Genomic DNA, 21,038 nt, shown 5'->3' with positions numbered 1-21,038 from the left:
TTTCCTTCAAATACAGTGGTATAGAAAGCTTATGTACGTTAGTTTTAGAAACTGAAGGTAAGAAAGATAGCAATTCAAATGAAATACACGAAAAAGAGGAAAATGTTCGAAAAGTAGCGTGTTTTTGACTGACCTCAGACTGCGTGACATGTCACGAAAATCTACAGAGGCAGATGTTAAACGTAAGTTTGATATGCGGCATGAAACAAAATCTGCAATCCCAATTTACGAAAAAGTAAAGGCTCCATTCAGCGGACAAAGACTGACAGAATCCATGGCTCCTTTCCCTAAACGAGTCCAGATGTATTCCAGCTATGGATTTTCAGTTTGGCCGAAATCTGCTGAGGTCAGCTAACACTAAAGAAAAACAGGAATAGTTCCAGATCCTGCAATCGAAAATGAAGGGAGACTTACATTAGAAAACAGCCTCCTCCGGTCCTTAATCCAAAGTTTTGTTGATAAATATACAGAGATTCCAACCCCATGTGATGGAAAATAGGGAGTAATTATTAGTGCCAAAGGCGCGAGCTTCTAGGGGGGTCAGGGGGCATGCCCCCGGGAAATTTTGCAAATTTAGGTTCTCTCAAGTGCCATTTCCTGAATTTTGACATCATTCCGGCCTGAGTTATAACATACCATAATGCTCTTCACGAAGAAAGTAAGTATAATATGAGTGTTTCACAGTGACAGATCGCCAAAAATTCTAAAGATTAGCAATTTTCCCCTAGTTTTCAGAATTTTATGATAAATCGGGAGAATTTGGTAAAAATCGGGAGAGCGGGAGGCAAGACATCAAATCGGGAGACTCCTGATCAAATCGGGAGGGTTGGAATCTCTGAATATATCTTGTATATAATTCACGCCGTTTGAAGCTTACGATGGGTTTATTTTTAATGTTGAAAGGAGAGATGCACCGATTCCGCCATCCGCTATCACAGAAAGCATTCATACTCCAAGTACTTTTGGTCTTTTCTCATGGTAGGTTCCGTATTTTCGTTATTTTGGAACACAGCTGGCGCAGTGTCGTATCTGCACACAGAAGGGATGGCTTCTGAAGAGAAGTTTTGGGCAACACACTTCTAAAAAACATCACCATGCACTAACGAACGGTAATCGTTTTAAAATGTAGTGAAAAATTATGAACGCAAATTTCACGATAAGAGTGAGCCATGTTTACCTCAAACAAGTTGGGAAGGTATAAATTTAGTCGCGTTCGTACTTTGCCAGTTGATGATTTCATACGTAACTAGCTTGCTTTGCCGGCTGTGACTCTGTTTAATTGAATTCTGCGGGAAACGAAAATTCAAAAATTCAAAACATTTTAAAGCGCCCGTGAATCAAAACTAGTCAGGCGAAAAGAATTAAATCAGTCAGAGAATGACCTAAATGTTCTATCTCATTAGCCCATTGGATGTTTATAGTGCCAACTGGACGACGAGCTATGCAAAGATTAACAGTCACTAGTTAAAAGCCGCGATGAAAATCAGTTGATTACCACCGATAGTAATTGTCGATCGTTTAAAAAGTCTGTTTGAATCTCTCATGGGTGATTCCCCGTTTGTTTACAGATATTACTTCATCATAATTAAAGAGTCTCGATGACGTAATGATGTCTATAAATATGCTCTCACCTCCATACTAACGTGAACAAAACCATTGCGAAGCGATCAAGATTATTGAACACACCTTTGGCCATGGCTGTTGCCGCTCTTAGGTTACAATCTTTCAATCTTGTTTGCAAGTGTTTATATCTTTTTGGAGTATGTACCATGTTTGCTTCATTTCCTTTGGTTGGGGGTAAGTGAATTAGTGATTTGTTACATTTTTAATATGATCTTGACCGCAGACACACTGGCCGTCATGAATTTATTACGATTAAATCAGCAATTCACAAGTACAAAATGTTTCAGAGTTAGGAAAGGGTCGTTTACACTGTTATATTGCCAGATTATAGCAATTGCAGATGTTTACGGTCTCCAAAGAGTTTAAACATTTTTCGTATTTGTCTTACTAAAGATACGTAACTGTGTTCATTCTTTTATCACTTTGTGATATTCCAAACCACCAGATTTTCCTCAATAGAATTGTACCAAACACGTAAAATCCTGAAATTAAGTTAGTCCTGTGCAATAGGGTAATGATTTTATTTCCAACGTGAAACTTTCTCATACTATGGGAGTCCGAGCGTAGAGTCATGCAAACCGTATATCTTGCCAGAGAACCGTTATCCCGGGTAAGAAATGAACATGTGAAATTAACTGATGGCGCTAAACAAAACCTGTATATTGCCTTATTTTTTGAAATACGTATTTGATACCACTCAATCAGTGATATCCACTTATCATCATTTTTCATGTTTTGTTTAGTATTGAAACTGAAGGGAAAAAACCCTTTTGATGATTAGGCACTGATAACATCAACTTTTACCAGAGGGGTAGTGACATTTGATCAGCATAACAGGAACATGAAAGCTTCCATTTTGGGTCTCTCTCTTCCAAATGGATGCTTGTCTCAAATGCTTTTGATATCTAAATATTAGAAGTAAAAAATTGAAGAGTATTTGATATTCTCAGCTACAATCCAAAGACACACGTCTAGTCTACAAACCATGGATTAATTATTCAGTGAACTATACGAAAGCGCTCCAGGGGAAAGTTTAGAGCCTCTTGTGTTTGATGACCCTACCCCTGTCTGGAAGCTTTGGTAAGTAACCAGCCTCTCTTAGCGGGGAGAGCATGACAAAATGGAACTTATTATCTCTAAAATGTTTAATTTCGTTCAACCGAAGTCGGGCTTAAGTTTAAGTCGTATGAACTACTATAACTGTCACTCATGATTAACATTGCCTTTCATGTTTTTTCTCTCCAGGTGCTGTGGGTACCGACATTCGAACAGAATGCACGAACGACAAGATCCGGCTTAGCCACCCTCAACTTGCTGATCCTATCCAGGAAAAGTCTTACAAAGAGCTGATCTGGACTGTTGACGATCCAGAAAAGCAAGGCCAGGACAAACAAAAGCTCGTGTATTGTAACGAGTATTTTAAATGCCACAAGTATAACATCACTGGGAGATATCAGCAGAGAATTGAGACAACAGCTGCCGTGCGGGGTGTGCTTTACATCAAACAGAAGAAGTTCAACGATAAACTCACGTACACATGCCGCGTGATACAGAAAGGAAACAAGCCTCCGTGTGATTACACGATCACAGTCAGTTCTTCAGCAAATTGTGAGTGAATAAAGCTTAACACGTGAATTGGCTCTGTTTTCCCTTTCTCAAGGCTTGCAGTTGCTTTAGCGAGTTGGGGGGAGGGGGGTGGGGTGGTTTGTGCACCTTACGGAAAGTGGCTTGTACCTCTGCTCCTCATTTGTAAATCAGCAGGCACGTGTTCCGGCAAAAGGAGTGTATATTATTGTTTAAAGCTCATGCCATGTAGATTCTACGAATGTGCGCTTTTCGGCACATCTGAATTGAAGGACATGTTATTTTGCACTGTTGACTTACCGAAAAAAAGTGGGGGAAGTCGCAGGCTCACCAGGACCGCCTGCCACACCCCTATTGACATAACGTCTTCGAAAAGCTTTATTATTTTTTCGTGAATAAATTAACTACAATAGTTTAAAACATGGCTTAACTGCAGAGATTGATTTACTTTGAAATCTCTATTCAAATTTTTTCGACACAGTGCTTACGGGAAGCTACCCTAGTCCCTACATTATTCCTTGAACTCCCAAGATCTGACAGTCAATTCTCCCCTCCAGCTGCTTCATATTTCCCTTTAAATTAGTTTGCCTGGATAATGTATGGATGTGGCAGGGAGAAGTTAGATGTTAATCACTGGGAGTTAAAGGGTTTACAGGCAAGATTTACAGTGCTATAGTCTAATCTGTCTGCCTTTTCCCTCCCAAGGCTTGTCCACGACTGTTGGTAAAAGCATCGACCTGAGCCGTCCGATTCATGGAAAATTTTCAAAGAATGACATGGAAGACATATCATGGTACAGGATTCTTCAGGATGGCGGAAAGGAAAAAATTGCGCACTGCAGTCCATCCAGGGTTTTGTGCACATTGATCAATTGCACAAGATCTTGCCCAGAATATTTAACAAGGTTAAAGACAGACGGACTGTCAGTCATCCTGACAAAAGTCACGCCCAATGACCGCGGATTAAGATTTCAATGTGAGTTACATCCCATCGGAATCCAACGGGCACCTCGAGTTTACATCATTCGGGTGAGAGATGTCGCCTTACCCCGACCAGGTTAGTTCATAGACTCTTAATTTCAAGATAAGGGCAGAGGGGCGTCACACGAATGTCAGCCTGGTATTTGGAGCATACCAGGTTGTTTTCTGATTACGATTTATCATTTTTTTTCACCCCGAGACCCCCCTCCTTCTAAACTGCTCCCCTTCATTGTGTTAACGGTGTGTTAAATTGTCAGGGTGACCTATTAGGCCACTTTAAAGGAAGTGATTAGAATTTTTTGAGTCTAAATGAAATGCAGCTGTCCCTTTTCCCCTCTAATGTAATTCACAAACGCGCAGATAGTTGAGGTTAGCCTAGAAGAAACATCTGTTTTTTGCTCCATCGCACAAATTTTCCGGCACTCATCGAGCTTTAACATTTCCCTTTGTTTAGCTGTCGACGGATCAACTTCACCCTCCATTAAGACAGCACAGCCCACCCGAGCCAACGCTCGATCTTACACTATGAACAACAGTTGGCAAGCACCTGTATTAAACGTCTCTGTTATTTGGGTGATCATACAGTTCATGATCTCAGTTTGCTCCATACCATAGAAACAGCAGGAGAAACCACAAGCTTGTTCAGTGGAAACTTTACTACAGATCCTTGACTGCGAATAATAGCATCCAAATATCTTGGGCTATCATTGCATAAGACAAAAGATTGTCATTAAATCTCTTGCCTGAGAAAGGAACATTCACCCACAAAGAGAAGATAAGACTGTGCAAAAACACAAAATGTATATTTATTAAGAGAAATTTGCTCAAAGTTTTAAATATAACGCTTCCACTTTTTAAAATATTGTGCGATAATATATAAAATAAGCCTCTAAAAATTCCAAAAATATTTTTAAAAATGTTCAATTGTTCGCTATTTAATTGGCGTAAGCCTTCTTAATTCAATGAAATACAAGCATTATGGCAAATTATTTACGTATCTGTAAAGCTTACTCAAGCTGACTAATCGTCAGCTTTGATAAACAGCAATTCGTATTTGTGACTGTTGAATTGTCTAAGTCTCTGTAAAAATCTCACCTGTAGAATCATGATCGAAATGGATAAATGATTCTTAGCTTACAGCACTGATCGAATCAGGACAAAGAAAGAGCAAACCAATTGTATAAAGTTCTGTCACCTTGATAATACGCTCCCAATCTACAAGAGGATGGTTCGTCATCTCTTTTTCATAACGGATATCTAAATGTGAAGTTTTAATCTTTACTTTAAACTCACTTTAGACAAACGTTTGTAAAAACAGCTGTTAATATAAGGTTGAATTGATACTGTGAGCTTACCTTACAAATAAAATGTCCAAGATTACATATAGCAGTGGCCAACTGTTTCTCAATGTTTGTTTGTTTGTTTGTCTTTTCGCCTTGTTTATGAATGCACCAACTTCATTAGGCCAAAACTGCCCAAAGAAAAATTTTTTGATCCCTTAGCTAAACATTGGCTCTGACAAGTTCGGACGACGTGTTTCGCCCCACCAGACTTTTTCAGAGATTACCAAGCTTCAAAAGGTTTATCGTCTTGTTTTTGTTAATCAAGTTTTTGGACACACAAACTTCCATTAACTACCAGCCGGAGAACTGATTACATTTCTTACAGATATTCCATTACGGCAATTTTATTAGAAATTATCTACACCTCTTACCAGAAATTTCAGTCAAAAGACAAAGTCCAATCTTTCTCGTTTTTCAGTTGCATTAAGGAGTTGGCAAATGTTTTCCTTACTGATTTTCAAGAGTAAATGGACATTTGGCGGTGTTAATATTCGACATGGTTTGTTTTCTGAGACAAAAAAAGGGTTTGTGATCTGACACCAAGCTACAATATAATCTCTTAGATCTTCCCAATTGTCCCAGTAATTCTCAAGCGATTGGGACGTTAGAGCGCTTTTCGAATGAGCGTCGTAAAACTAAAACCAAGGTTACCTACAGCGCGGGAAAACGCAGGTCACCAAGTGCTTTTAATCTTGCATTTGATTGGTTGAGAGAGGTGCGAGTTTTCTGGACCAATCACAGCGTAGTAAAGCAAAGCCAATTTGTTTTCGAATTACTTTGATATTCAAATGAAAACTGTTCGAATGTAGGAAGCACGGCCAAACGAGTTTATGTGTAAGACCGGTTTCCATTCCATAGCTCAGATCGTTCGTAATATCTCCTGAACTAACGTGATCGAGAGGATGATATCGAAACCAACTTTTGAGGAATTGGACTCTTTAGACGATAAAACAGAGAAGTAATGAAGCCACACAACTTTGATTTACCGTTGTGAAAGTTTAAAGCCGATGAAGTTAGTCTTGTGTTGTTATATCAAAGTTTAAAAATATATTAAAACTAAAAGTTATGAAATTAAACAACGAAATTAAAATATTCTCCATCTGGTTGTAAAAAACAAATGCCAGCCTAGCTTGGATCGTTCAATAATTTGTACCCTTTTGAATGTAGATATTCGTCATCTGGTATGGATCCCTCTGTTTTAGTTCAAATATTCCATTCTTGTGTAATGCTGTAAAGTGACGGAAACAAAGTCAACAAAGGAAAGTAACGAATCAGTCAGCTTGCTAGTTATGAAGTAACAGTGCTTCCCAGGCTAATGTCCAATATGCTTGCAGCCAAGCGCCGTTGCAACAGTTCAAAAATAGCCTCCATTTGGTGTGAATGTATGCTCAGATATTCGTCTTGGGACACTAATTGTTCTGAGAAGCGAACAACTTTTCAAGAATGAAGAGGAAAACTAGGAGTTTCGAGAAACAGACACCATCCAATGAAAAACACTTTACGATAATGAAGGCTAATGTATTAGAACAGCTTTTATATATTTTTTGCAAAGCGTGGAATAACACGTTTTCCAATTCACAAAGAGACTTTTATCGCATCAGACACAAGTGTAAATGTTAGGATATCTGGTGAAGAATATCACCATACGTACCCACTTTGAACTTAAACATATTCGGTCACGTGATGCGTTTACACCAATTGACCGTCAACTAGCGATTGAACTCTAGGGAGACCTCTTAAGAAAATAAAGCTGTAAGCTTAGATTCCGATGATTATTTACTAACCGAGTAGATGGTAGAAAACTTTAGCTGCACTTTTTCGCTCTGTTAATTGTGGAGGACATAAATTCCTGAACACAACTTGCCCGTCACTGAGTCGCATGGCTCCGTTTACCATCCTACAAGAAGGGAAAAAAAAATGATCATACAACGTACTAGAAAAAGACTAAATACATCTGCAACAGTGAACAATTTTTTCGAATAACAGGCAAAAAACTGGTCGATTTTGTTGAGTTTTGACTCTATTCTTTCCCCCTTCGAATGTAGGAAAATGGTAAAACTAAAAAGGTGTGACGAATCAAGTCTGTTAACATTTCACCGTCACTACCGACAGACCCGACGACTAACAATCGGGCAGCCGTCGGCATATCACGAGATCATTTCGGATGGTACCATTCTCAATGGCTTTTACCTTCACGAGGAAAGGGAGAAGCGAAGCATATAATCAATCTTGTGGAAAAGCAGTTTTCTCGACTCTTGCAGATTACAAAAAAAACATTTCCATGTGTTTTCGTAAATTTTGCATAACAACAGTTTTTCCTTAAAAGTTACCTTATACACTTTTTCGTGGGACACTGGCGCGCGGCTGACCAAAATTGATTGGAATGCGCATGCCTTTCGTTTGATCACTATGTTGAATAAGCATTGCTGCTCCATACTTTCAATATATTCAACATACCTCAAAGTATCACTCGTCTGCTCCTCGAGGGACTGCGTGACTTCAGATTGCTCCATAAGAGTTGGAAGATCTCCTGCTCGTTAATATCAATTGAAAGCACTACGATGAAATTATTTTCTAAATAATGAAAATAATTGAACAAAGCATGTTCTTGTTCTTACCGATATCTTCCATGTATTCATCGAAATCGGAAGGTTCGTGAATAGGGGACAACAGTCCAGTCATGGAAGAGCGAAGTAAAGAAGACGGCCTGAAAACACGGAAAGTGAATAAAAATGGCAATAGTAGTAGGTAATTTTCTTGCTGAAAAGTAACATTTTCCGTCATTTAAAGATGAAGCCTACTGGATTGTACCTTCGCAGTGGTGCAGTTGGTTCCATTTCTGGTGGCTCCATGTCTTGATCGGCACTAATTGGAAATTCCCCGACTTTTACTTTGCCATCTAAAGCATTTAAAAAAAAATTAAAAGTTAAACTTTCCGTCTATTTGAACGCGTCAGAAAGCGCGTAATCGACATGTCAGTTTATGCAAAGGAAAGGAAGATAACCATACGAATTCTCTGACAAAGTTTGTTTTGTGATATTTTACCTGTATCTGGGGTAAACCCAATGGTGCTAGCTTCAGAGCGCTCAAGCAATCCAGATTGTTCAGCATTGGGATCATCTCTGAGGATCTCTTTTTCAGCTGGGGTTTCCATGTCTCTTGGAACCTAACGCAGAAAAATCGATACACTTTGAGTGCAACGTGAAGTGGAACGCAAATACACAAACAAAACCTGTAGCTTCATGAAGAACTCTGTATTTGTCCAATAAAGCCTTACAATTCGTTGGAGGGATAATATTCTTAAATAACTGAATCGCTTGAAATTAAAACGCATAGTGAAGGAGGACAAAACGAAAAAAAAAACAAAACAAAACAAAACAAAACAAAACAGGAAAAAAAGAAAGAAGGACTGAAGATTTTTGCGTTCATAACAAACTCTGCTATTTCCTAAAAAGCCCTTCAACTCCACAAAGTGATAAAAATTGTTAAAAATTGCATTGGATCTTTTTATCAAACACCAAACGAGTAAGGGATGCGCTTTAGTTTTTGATATAAAACAATTAATAATTTTTGACGCTCGTTATCACCTTTATCAGTTCAGGCACCTACCTGAAAGCTTTCAGCAACGGAAGGCAGCAGGCTGTCCCACTCCGAGACATCAGACTCGCTTGAACGATACTCTTCAGGGTTAGTGGCAGCATTCCTTCTCCATAAGTCAATAAAGGGTTCACCCATCATGGCTGGAAGTTAAAACCGAAAAACAAGCACATTTCCCCGGCTTCTATTGCACTAAGCGAGTAAGGGCATTGCCACGCACCCACGCGGAATATTACTCCATCGAATTCGGACTTAACTATCCGTAATCAAGCGCGGACATTATCACGCCGCTGCGAGATAAATAAGCACGGCAAGAAGAATTGAAAACTTAACCAACGTTACTGTTACTGCTTATTCCAGTCTATGGTGTGAAGCGAAAAAGGTGTGAAGTGAAAAAAGGTTTGAGGAGACCAGGAGGGCACTGTGAACTCCCTCACCTAACATGGTGCCGTTTAATCACATATTGCTTAGGGTTAACCCCTTATTCTCCCTCCCTCCCCTCCCTCCTCTTCTTCCCCCCCTCCCCCCCAGGACTTCCTCCTTACTGGCAATGTGTCAAGTCACAAGGCCTGGCTCACAATTAAAACAAAATGTTCACTTTAAGAAACTATCAATCGTTGCCTTTCGTAGGATAAGTGTTTCTACGAATACACGTCAAACATTTCTCATGCCCTTAGCACAGTTAGAGAGAAAGGAGAAGAGAGATGTAGTTGTATTACGAATACAACTATCAGAGGGTCTCACTTGGTTATGACAGTGTGGCTAAGAGTTGAAATTTTGGCAATTTTACGGCAAACGGTGTAACCAAAATGACACACAAGATAGGAAATTTTTACATTTCATTTTTTTTTTATTACTCACAGATACAATTCGTCAATTTTCACGCCTAACACCTAAATTTTTTGTCCGTTTTACGGCTAAAGTTTAAGCCTATTGAAAACCTGTTGTCGCTATTCGAGTTTTAGCTCATCAACTGACCTTCTGTAGCCGGTGCCATGAATAGATCCTTTGCAGAAACCAATGGATGCTCCACAAGTTCCTGAAATAAGATAAGTGAATAGCTCAAATTATTAAAACTGTATATTCTGGAAGGTTGTAATACCCTGTCCCTCCCGGTGGGGCTGTTGGAACTATTCAGATCTTTAACACAACAGCAGTAACATGCTATGTCAATACCCTTAACTACGCCCCTGATTTATTGAGTCAGAAAGGACACAGGATTTAATTGCTGCAAGTGTTAAGCGAAATAAAAACGTTTGCATTACTCCGGCTGGCGGGCACAAAATTCACGTGAAGACGGCGAGGAGAGGAAGGCAAAGGGGCAAAGGACAAAGGAGGGAGGGGGGGGGGGAAAGGAGGCAATTTGAGCTCTTTAAAGTTTTAGCCTAAAATTTCAGGGGCTGAAAAAATTTCGAAAGCTCTGTCCCCCTTCAGGCTACTGGTATTAGGAACTAGACTATTGGTGATTGTAGAAAAATTGTAGTTATAATAAAAATAGTAAAGAGTTCTTGTTTAAAAAAGGGTATTAAGTAACCAAAACTTTGCCGATAGACAATGAACTAATTGTTCATTAAACCAATAAAGATTATTTCTCACTCGTGCACACACGGTTTCTCTTCCACCTGTTTCCACATTATGCCTGATCACATCTTGGTCAATCTGTGTGCTTCGGTCCACAACCAGTCGCCTTCTCTTCCTGGGTGGGGAGGGAGTTGCAGTCTCGATGGGGACCCCAGGGGTAACTAATCCCCTGGCAACAAGATCCTGATAAGAAATTCCTCGTGGTTAGAATTGTGACCTTGTTTCTCAGACATAGTCTAAGTTTCCATTAATAACACACATAATTTTTAAGGTTCTGTGTTACTGCAGTGTTTACACTGAGAACTTATTCAACAGAACCAGGTAGGTCGAGGTCATATATATTCGAAGCCCTCCGATTTTCCTGCTTCAACTAAAATTAACTAGTTCTGACAATCTAAGGAAAACAAGTAAGAACTCTTTCCAACAAAACTCATTGAAAGACTGTGACTGTCATGATCTCTCATGTCTGTCTAACAAGTTTGACGAAAAAAAATTACATTTTTCGCCATAAGTTTCCAACAAGTGAGTTAGCGAACCAGATTTTATGACAATGGGATCTTCAGTACATCGAAGATTTGATGTTTTTTTTTTCGTCCACAGTTGAGAGAAATGGGAAACCCATGATATTCCAGTAGAAAACTTCTACATCATTGCAATGACGCGTACCTTGTCATGCTCTGGTATAGTCGTGGGAGCCAGCTCCAGCCCAGCTTCAGATGCTGTTGAGAAAAAAGGAATTCTCATGAGGCTGTTGTCGTGAGGTGAGATAACTTTTGTAATGTGTTAATTACCTTGGTGTGATCAACAACACATAATCAGCTGCTTATAATTGAAACCATCACAGTCTCAACAAATGATGATCATTCCCTCCTTCACCCGTTTACTCCCAGAAGTGATTAACACTTAACTTCTCCCTAAAATACCCATACATTATCCAGCAAAAAGGTATGAAGAATACTCAAACTTATCTGCTAGGAATTTATCTTGATTTAACACCAATTTTTCGTAACTGATTTACAACGAAATGTGCAGCAGCTAGAGTGGAGAATTAACGATCAGCGCCCAGTTGTTCGAAGGCCGATTAGCGCTAACCCGGGGTTAAGTTTTAATCTGGGTTACTTTATTCCCTTCTTCAATTCTTTTTAGAACATCCAGGCATCAAATTGTAGGCAAAAATAAATATGCTGAATATGCCTTTAAAGCTCTCAAATCTGAGGTCAGATTTCACGCTAACCCTGGGTCATCTTAACCTAGCTTTGAACAACTTGGCACAGATCTTACGAGTTAAAGGATTAACAGCCTCTTCTGATGTTTTGCCGCAAACCAAGAAACCAAGTTCGTTTACTTGAACTTGAGACTCATTGGTAAACTTTCGAGGAAAACAAAAAGTAACACAAAGGAAAATTCTCTTCAAAGTTTTTTCAAAATTCCAAGGCACTTTTGAAAACCAATTTCGTAAGGTCTCAAAAAATAAACAGAAATGAAACGGAAAAACAAGTTAAGCACCAAAGAATATTTTTCCTGGTATTTACAGTCTACTTATAAGAACACTGTTCTTGGAAAATGACACTAAGAGCCTTCACTGCTGGAAAGGTCTAACATCGTTCTGGACGCTTTCCAAATCGATTAACTATGTCAATGAACACTACTAAAGCAGTTGTGAAAAAAAGACTGGAAAAAAAAATCAGGCCCGTACAGGAATTGAACCCATGACCTCTTCGATATCAGTACAGTGTTCTACCAACTAAGCTAATAAGCCAACAGGGAGCTAGTTTTTATATATGTTGGTTCGTAATAAACCCATGAAGTGATGAATCAATGACTGTGAATATATATGAAAACCATTATTGTGAACCCACACCGGCCTGAATTTTTTCAGGCCTATATTTTATTTTAAGTCGTGTTCATCGCTGTGAACATAGCTTTCCTATTCATTTCTTAAACCGCAGCTCACATATATGATTTTAATAATATATAGATTTAGGCAAGCCTAAAAGCAGAGCTCGCTTTTTTTTTCCCCGCACGTCTCTTCAAAACTAAAGCTCCTACTATGGATAAAGTGCGTGGTATTATTAATTCATTCGCAACTTCTCCGTGTCCATGTAGAGGACTGATTATAAGATAGTGCCCGTGGTACAGTTGGCCGCGCATGCTAAAAGTAGCACCTTGTACAGTCGGTCGTACGGTCGTACATCCAAATTTTTTCGGCTTGATGGTTACTACTATTTTGTATAATTATGGGGCTACGCTCTGCGAGCTCCGCTATGATCGCAGTCAGCAATGTCAATTTTGACTTAGTACCTCAATATTCACAATTGAGCCTCAGCTTCTTGTCTATTCCAGAAAACCATTTTGTTGATGAAAAGCACTATACTTACCTTCAAGTCTTGGTACTAATTTTCCTGTCTCTTGATTAACAATAAGCACCTCGGTTGCAGACGGTTCATCATCTAACAGATCCCCTGTAAGGGCAGGGGAGTGGGGAGGGGAGCGGGGAGGGGAGAGGGGAGGGGGTGTTGTAGATCTGATAGAAGAGAAACAAAGAGTAAAACACTTACCAGTAACAAGGTTAAATAATTAATGAATAATATTTTGTGGTCGCATATTGTTGTTCAAACTCTTCTCGAATGAAATCTAACTACTTGTTGTACTCATATGTTGATTATTAAGTCATGCAACGGCATTAAATTTGGAATGGACCTGCATCTCATCATTGTTTTGAAAAAACAAGGCACACCTCACGTGGTCATGCATTCTAAGGCCACTTGAAAACCTGAACTTTGCACGATCAGCGTGGAATGTTTCTTTAAATTTGTTCGTAAACTGACGTCAGAGTCACTAAAGCAAGAGAGTTTTCCGTATAAAGCTATACTGTCTCTCCCCTCAGCACTGGTAAGCTGCAATTTTTTACCCTGGAAAGTTCCCTGACAAGTCACCCATGCCCACGTCTATTTCTATATAGAAAAAAAGTACCGTACCACAGTCTTTTCAAAGGCTTAGGTGCAGCCTTTCGATTTGGAGTCTAGTGCAGTAACCATAAGAGTACCTGGTTCCCAGTGGGTACTATAAAAGACCTTCTTAGAAGGAGTCCGCCATTTAAACTCCATTATGATTAAAATGGTAAAAAAAGGAAGAAAATCAGATAAAAAAACCATGGCATAGGAAAAGATGCATGGAGAAACTACCCACTGTTGGTCACTTACTTCTCCCTTGGTTGCTGATCTTTCGACTGTTCATCTTTTGGCTGCAGGGAACGCTCTTTTCTTTCGCTCTTCTTTTCAAGTTCTTTGGGAGTTTGCCGCGACAGGGGTGCCTCCGAAGTGTAAATGTCTGGCAAAGATGCTTCTCCTGTTATGTCGATTTCGTCTGGAATCTGTTTCAATGAAATGTAGGAGAGCTTTGTGCCATGCACTGCAGATAGGGTAAAGTAGCGCGTATACTCGAGCTAGCTGGCGTTACTGGTGCATGGCCTACATGAGGGTGTCACACCCAGCGATCAAGTCTTGTTGTAAGCACTGTTCCACGTGCTCACAACGGGACGTTGAGTGTGTTTCCTTCTAATAAGCCGAGAGTTGTGAGTGGGAGTCAACCGAAGCGTAATAGCAAAATTGTTGAATCAAGCGAATAAATCGTGAGTTTATAAGGAAGCGTGGTACAGCTTTTTCACGTTTTCGACACTGTACTTGCGAAGGAAATTGACCTTTTTGTTACCAAAACCAAACACTGAAATTCTTCGCAAGTCCACTTGTTACAAAACCGTATCTCTGGAATTCTCTTGACAATCATACGCGCGCAATCTCAAGCAAAAGCTTATTTAAAAATTTTCTTGAACGCAGAACTTCATGCGAATAGATTAGCTAACAGATATGTTAAGTATTTTTTTAAAAAAAATAGGTTAGATCTTTTGGAATTTTAATTAGTTGTTAAGCTTTTTATTCACTCGTAAACTATGTTTTAACTTTTAAATACACGACCACATCAGCTCCGCTGTTTTTTTTAAATAAAAAAAGACCACAATTCATACAATTTTTGTCTTTGAAATGTAAGCAAAATAAAATAAATTATTCAAAAGCCTGAAGAATAATATACTTACTTTAATCGGTTCGTCTATCCGCATCCGAATATGGTCAACCTCCGCTATTTTAATGTTGCCTTCCCTGGCTTCAATCGGGCTTCGTTCATTATCTGATCCCGATGGAGGCCTCCACTCTGGGTGCCACACAGGGCTTCCGTATTGCATCGGAGTTCCGGGTATACTAGGAGGACTGAAGCGTCCCACTGGTAAGGGAGGTGATACTGAAGGCATTAGATGTCCGTCTCCATTTACAACAAAGTAACCTTCCTGTGAAAAGCACATTTACAATAGAACGTGGCACAAATGAATAGATTACACTTATAACCGCTTGGGTTTAAAAACGGATTTGTCCTCGAAAAAGGGGGAATTAATCGCGCAAGATTTTGTGTGCCACGTTGGGAATTAAATTTGTGATTTGCAATGTACAAATATAGACTCTGCAAGGAAGCTCAGTTTGCCTTTAATAAGAAACAAGTTTGAAGCAACTCTAGTAATCCTTTCCGATTTCTGTTATATTCAAGATGTTGGTTATAAACTAAGATCGGTATGCATATTCTCCAAAATGCTCTCTTTACAATCCCTGAGGCACTGACAAGAAGAATTTGTATAACAAACAACATGATCATGAGCTTCTTTAGCTGATCATCATTTCATTTAATCTCCTGACCTGAATGTTTGATTCAGGGGTGATGATTTAGGGAGGAATTACATGCCAGTCACTCTGAGGGCTTACAGAGTCAAGTAGTGCTTACCAATCCTATCAGTGCTACAGAATGTACGTCCAGATCCACGCGGAATGATTCACTTGTGAAATCCAAATCGTCTGTGATAACCTCCTCCCTGGTGATAGATCATACATACAGTATGTTTTTTTTTCCATTAATTTTGGAGAGGATTTTATAACATGTACTTCTGCTTCAACCCTAATCTAGTGTCACTTAATTGTTGCAAATGAGACCAGTTAAAATTGCAATAACAGTACGGGAAAGTCTGTTAGAACATATTTTAGAGAAATCAGCAATGAAGTTAGAGACAACAAGAAAACCAGGTGAGGAATTTGATGTTTAGTTTCATTTTTCACATTTTTCCTCTCCTAAAAAGCTCCACTTAATATTTATAGGGCACAATTGAGTATTTGGGGTGTAATGCAACATGTATAATTTTAACTGAAATAAATCTCATTTGACCTGCAAATGAAATTCCAATCAAGCAATAAGTTTAAAACAATTCAGGCTTTGACAGGATTCAAACCCTTTCCTTCCAGATACTAGCTGGGCACTACTACTGTCTGAGAAAGTAAGAGTACAAACAAGATAGAAGCTTTGTTATCGAGTTTTGTATGTCCTCGATTTGCATCAGCTTTCATTGAGAGCATTAAAGTCTCTTATTATAATGAGCAATTTATGCAAAAAAAAATTAGTTGTTACACAGGTCTTTTGAAGACTATCTTAAGTGGATTTATCATCTCTGTTTTTTTCCTGCTTAGAGTTTTAGAACTATACCAGAAGCTTTAAAAATCATCGTATTACCAGCACCTTCCTATAACCTGCACCAATGACTACTTGTGGTAAATTAACAGATTACCCATGGGTGATCAGCCAGAAAATACAGTAGTACCGTGAATAAATTTCAAATTTTGCTGAGTTTGCTAAGTAGTTCATCTGTTACCTTAACATTGGATTAATCATATCAATTTCACTGGTTCTCAAAACCAAGGCATTCCTTAACGTCTTCCACATCTGTGCCACTTCAGCTGAAAAAATAATAATCACACGAGAGTATCCTGAATCATGAAAAGTTCCCAAAAGTGTTCTAATGAAATTTATCCTTTATATACCCTCTAATTTGAGATGTTTGATGCACTTATAATTTAATTTTCTCTTGGAGCTATTAATTTTCTTTTATTAAGATTGTGTAGTATCAGAAAATATCTATATCAATCCTAAAGACCATGATCATAGCAACTCAGATGGCTGTGGGGTAAGGTGGGTGGGGTTTCAAGTGTTACTAGTTTAAAAGGAATATAAACTTAACATAAGGAGAATTTGGGAATCACCTAGCATTTCATATAGCACCTGAAATTTCATGATTGGTTGATCTTCCAGGGTATAACAGCTTCCTTGGGATATAAGCATGCTTTCCAAAGAAAATCAGTTGGTAGGGAAATGTGAAATGTTGAGTAAAAAAAGGTCAGTTGGAATAAACATTTTTGCATGAGGATAGTTTTCACAAAATTTCTCAAAGTTAATGATATAAAACACGAACAAAAATTCACACTGTTGGTAAGTTTTGAGCTTGGTAAAGAAATAGAAAAAAATGTCTTTTTTTGTCTTGTCCTATGCTTGTGACAAGACGAAAAAAGCATCTTTTCTAGTTTCTAGTCTTCTGATGTTGATCTCTATTTCATGGGAATCCTTTCCTTTGTTTAAATAAACTGTAATGGCTTTATATAGTAGTTACCAATCACATAAGCATAATCTTTGACTGTCATCAAGTTTTTTTGAGGTGGGGAGAATGGTGTAGGGTTGGAATTGAATGGTTGAGAGGTGAAAATGAATATGTGAAGTGTGAATTTTGCAGAAAGGTAAGCATGGTTCATGAATTCATGAACCAGCGTGAGGTGCAACTGGCCTCCTAAAGTACATTGACCTGTGAAATGCTTCCTCTCAATTTATTAAAACCTTGAGATTTCCCAGAAACCTAACATAGAAGAAAAATGATTTGAAGGAGTCCCTTTTAAATTTGTGATGCTTGAAATGCTGTTTAAGATATTTATACCTGAATCATGAATTTTCTAAAATTTGTACGTAAAACAGGATCAGGATTTAGTGTGTAAAAAAAATGTAAACACACATACTTACTCCAGACAACTTTGGTCTGTTCTCTATAGATCCGCACTACCCCTATCATCAAATGAGATGACAATCGAAGAGCAAATGGAACCACAGGACTCATAATATCATGACTAGAGAAAAAAATAAATAAGTGAATAACATTGAGCAAGAAGGGTTTGGACATCTACAAAATAATTTCAAATCATTACAAAACTTTTTTTTTTTTAATTTTCAGGTTGACCTTAGCAAGGAGATTAATTTTGGGGTGACATTAATGTAGATACAAATATAGCAAAGTACCAATCAACAGGCCAACACTGTTAGTGGTAAAAAAGGATGGTTTTACAATTCCTGGTAACTAGCATGTGCAGAAGTTCTTCTGTGGTAAATTTTGTCTGTAAGTGAAAGCCCTAGATTGCAAATTAACCCTTTAACCCCTAAGAGTGACTGGCATCTAACTTCTCCTTACAATATGACCCCAGTGTCACAAATTAAGGTTGTGAGAATAAAGGAAATGATCACCAACTAAACAAGCTCTTGATTAATAAACAAATTCTCCTTGTCTACACTTATGGAAATGTATTGAGAACAGTAAGGAGAATATAAATACTGATGATGGAGTGTAAGGGGTGAATTGTATATACCCATGTCTTAATGTACTACCCACTATGCTTTGATTAGTATGAAAATTACCCAAGACCTGATTTTTATGTTTCATTTGTCTTATGATTGGGAAAATTGTTGTTTAGCATTCATATATTAAAGAAAGAAGCTCATGGATATAATCAAATTAGTTTTTATTCCAAACAAACTAGTATGAATAACAAGTTTAACTGAACAAGCGGACACTGAGGACGTACCAAGCTCTTGTTATATTGACTCTTCGAAACTCTCGATTAGCCATTCCTTTTTTAGATTCGCCATAAGTAGCAGCCAACCTTTCATGAAAGAAAAGAAAAATTTCATTCTGGAACCAACTTAGTTTTAATTCAATATTGTTTATTCTTAAAAGCTGCAACTTTGAAACGTTTTCAATACTTCATCAAAGAACCATTTTCGTTTCAATGCAAAGACATCGTATTACAGTAAAAAAAAAATAACCTTACCAAATCAATCCAAGTTTTCCTTTACGCGTTAAAATATCAACTGAATAGAACATCGTTTGTCCTGAAGACAAAGTCAAGATAATCGAGAGCGTCAATTGTAGGGTTTAAAGTACTTTCCAAAAGATGTCTGTAAATATTGTTCATATAAAAAGACACGACATCTTTTTCGGGTCTACATAGGCTTAAATCACTTCAAGCTTTAGCGATGAGGGGTCATTGAAAGCAGTTCAAGTGAGTGTTATCTCAACAAAATGTTAAGCACTTACAGAACAGTTTTATGTGGTATACTTGGACGGCGAGTCAAAGGTAAAGCGGATCAACACAACTCCATTTACTTTGCTTTTGCGATTTTCCATCCCGTTTATACCAGACTATGGTTTAGTGCTATTCCCCCAAACAAAAAGTTAAAAAAATCTTGTTTCAGACACCTAAATACTAATAAAATAGACAAAATTTACATTGAAACGACGAGAATTTAAAATGGAACAAGCAATCGCAGAACATGGTTCAATCAGATCAGGAAATTATTTAGCATCTTCACCGATAATCGACGTAGAAGTCGGCACATCTTTGTTTTATTTGACACTGATGGATACTTACCTCTCTCATCTCAAGCTGTTTTGTGCTAAAACGATCTCCTGTTTTAACCAAACCCGATTGTTCACAAAGTTATCGTGTTTGATCGGTAATTGACGCCACGCACTACGAAACTGTGCCGTTCATTCATCTCTAATTCGACCAATCAGAACACTTGATATAATAGCAATCGCACGTACACTTCGCGAAGGAAGTGAATGAACTGTTGCTGCGGAAGAGAGGGAATTTGTCGAAGTAAGAACAAACCCAGCCACAAATATTTGATCTACCTCTCCGTTATCTTTATTTTGTCAGAAGTTAAACAAGTTTCTTCGTTACATTGCTTTTCAGGTCTGTGTCCCGTGTTTTAGTTCACGTTTAAAATTTATGTAGCTCATTTTAAAATAGTTGATATCTTCAGAAGCTTGACCTAAGCGATTGAAAATTCGAATGGAAACTCGAAAGCGACCGCAAGTACACCATTGACCAAACAGAGACATCTCATATGTTGAGCCTCGTTACCATGCATGTCGCGCGCAAGTTATTCTTTTACCTTACGTCACAAAGGAAAGTTTCCACAGAAAGCAGATTGCAGTGCTTCAGGAAATTGTCTTAGCCTTAAGATAGTTTAAATCAAAAAGGAATATAAGTTTCAACGGGAGGAAGAGCAGGAAGAGCAGGTGAGTAAATCCTCCGCAACGTAAATGTAACGTAATTGTCTTAGCCTTAAGATAGTTTAAATTAAAAAGGAATATAAGTTTCAGCGACAAAAAGAACAGGTGAGTACCTCCTCCGTAACGTAATTGTTTTTGTTTTGAGCCAGTTTAATATCTATAACACAATTTTAAACGCCAATTTTGAGAAAGCTTATTTACGCCACTTTTCCTACAGTTCGCTCAATCTCTCTTTCCAGTTTCGGTAGAGTGTCAGGGTTGTGTCTAACTCGCCTCTTTTTGGTTCCCATCATCTACAATGCGGTGTTTTGCAACACCGCGCGTGAAAAGGAAGTTAAGATATTTGAGAAGCAAAACTAAAACTCTGGATTCTTTTCTTACCTTTGTCAGATTTATGCTTAACGTTAATTAATTCAGCGCTTCGTCGTAATATTTATTTTTATCTCTGTATTTTTTCTTTCTATACTAATTGTCTCTAGATGTGATCCGGCTCATTTCGGTTCAAAAAATCGATTTCCTTCAAACTTTGCCCATGAATCTGTCTTAGTCTTAAAGTAGTCGAAACCACCTTAGTTTTTCAGAATTTTGCAAAATACATTTTTATCCGAGTGAAAATCGCTTCACCCTCATAGATCCATTTTTGACGGCCGCAATCATCAAAAATGGCACAAACTCTGGTTTGAGAAGTTCTTATTTTTGCATCTCATATTGAGATCAATCCTTTAGGAGAACAAAGAAAATAAGTTGGCTCTTTTAACGTTTGTTTACATTGAAAACGATTTTTCAGTTGGACACCTAATTTGTCGCTGCCGCATGTGACCGTTAAGACGCAACTTTTAATCTCGGCTCAGTTCAAAAGTCCAACTTCATTCAGACGAACTAAAATAAGGTAGAGGAGTACAGAAATATGAAAATTTGTTTTGGTTTCGACCAACTTCTGACACAGCCGGCGAACATATGCACATTTTCGAAAATTCCACTTAACACTGAACAAAAAAGCGGACTTATTCAGATGCATACTTTTCGTCGCCAATTTATGGTTGACCCTTGAATTGAGCTCTACAA

General features: G+C 38.2%; 2 protein-coding genes across 5 annotated transcripts; one reads left to right on the top strand and one right to left on the bottom strand.

Moving 5' to 3' along the window:
• The first annotated feature begins 196 nt into the window (after nucleotides 1-196).
• Nucleotides 197-5,567, top strand: LOC113669638 (uncharacterized). 4 transcript variants are annotated; one of them, XM_089198086.1, is made up of 5 exons: nucleotides 197-346; nucleotides 983-1,109; nucleotides 2,869-3,231; nucleotides 3,913-4,263; nucleotides 4,642-5,567. In XM_089198086.1, the coding sequence occupies exons 1-5, from the start codon at nucleotides 275-277 to the stop codon at nucleotides 4,800-4,802; spliced, it is 1,074 nt and encodes a 357-aa protein (XP_089054212.1). In that variant the 5' UTR covers nucleotides 197-274; the 3' UTR covers nucleotides 4,803-5,567. The 4 variants fall into 4 exon arrangements, with proteins under 4 accessions (XP_089054212.1, XP_089054211.1, XP_089054210.1 ...); XM_089198085.1 differs by lacking the exon at nucleotides 983-1,109 and adding an exon at nucleotides 904-978 and having other exon boundaries at nucleotides 245-346; XM_089198084.1 differs by lacking the exons at nucleotides 197-346; nucleotides 983-1,109 and adding an exon at nucleotides 845-978.
• Nucleotides 4,976-19,434, bottom strand: LOC113670012 (meiotic recombination protein REC8 homolog). Its single transcript, XM_027186094.2, has 19 exons — nucleotides 19,324-19,434; nucleotides 18,724-18,784; nucleotides 18,478-18,555; nucleotides 17,645-17,748; nucleotides 16,452-16,536; nucleotides 15,536-15,623; nucleotides 14,802-15,050; nucleotides 13,912-14,081; nucleotides 13,087-13,232; nucleotides 11,375-11,427; nucleotides 10,724-10,891; nucleotides 10,106-10,166; nucleotides 9,140-9,270; nucleotides 8,576-8,696; nucleotides 8,342-8,429; nucleotides 8,149-8,237; nucleotides 7,988-8,060; nucleotides 7,315-7,427; nucleotides 4,976-6,758 (listed from the first exon to the last, which is right to left on the bottom strand). Exons 2-19 carry the CDS (start codon nucleotides 18,774-18,776, stop codon nucleotides 6,670-6,672), a joined length of 1,959 nt encoding a protein of 652 aa, XP_027041895.2. The 5' UTR covers nucleotides 18,777-18,784; nucleotides 19,324-19,434; the 3' UTR covers nucleotides 4,976-6,669.
• Nucleotides 19,435-21,038: the final 1,604 nt, after the last annotated feature.

The sequence above is a fragment of the Pocillopora damicornis genome, chromosome 2 (genome assembly GCF_964200805.1).
Source record: "Pocillopora damicornis chromosome 2, jaPocDami1.2, whole genome shotgun sequence".
NCBI lineage: Eukaryota > Metazoa > Cnidaria > Anthozoa > Scleractinia > Pocilloporidae > Pocillopora > Pocillopora damicornis.
This window is presented reverse-complemented; position numbering and strand designations above follow the sequence as displayed.

Excerpts from the sequence above, each read along its gene's own strand:
- LOC113669638 (XM_089198086.1), top strand. The coding sequence starts at position 275 with ATGGCTCCTTTCCCTAAACGAGTCCAGATGTATTCCAGCTATGGATTT. Across the intron at positions 347-982 it reads TTTGGCCGAAATCTGCTGAG|GTTCCGTATTTTCGTTATTT; the intron begins GTCAGCTAACAC and ends TTCTCATGGTAG. Across the intron at positions 4,264-4,641 it reads TGTCGCCTTACCCCGACCAG|CTGTCGACGGATCAACTTCA; the intron begins GTTAGTTCATAG and ends CCCTTTGTTTAG.
- LOC113670012 (XM_027186094.2), bottom strand. The coding sequence starts at position 18,776 with ATGTTCTATTCAGTTGATATTTTAACGCGTAAAGGAAAACTTGGATTG. Across the intron at positions 8,697-9,139 it reads CCGTTGCTGAAAGCTTTCAG|GTTCCAAGAGACATGGAAAC; the intron begins GTAGGTGCCTGA and ends TTTCTGCGTTAG. Across the intron at positions 8,061-8,148 it reads TGAATACATGGAAGATATCG|GAGATCTTCCAACTCTTATG; the intron begins GTAAGAACAAGA and ends ATTAACGAGCAG.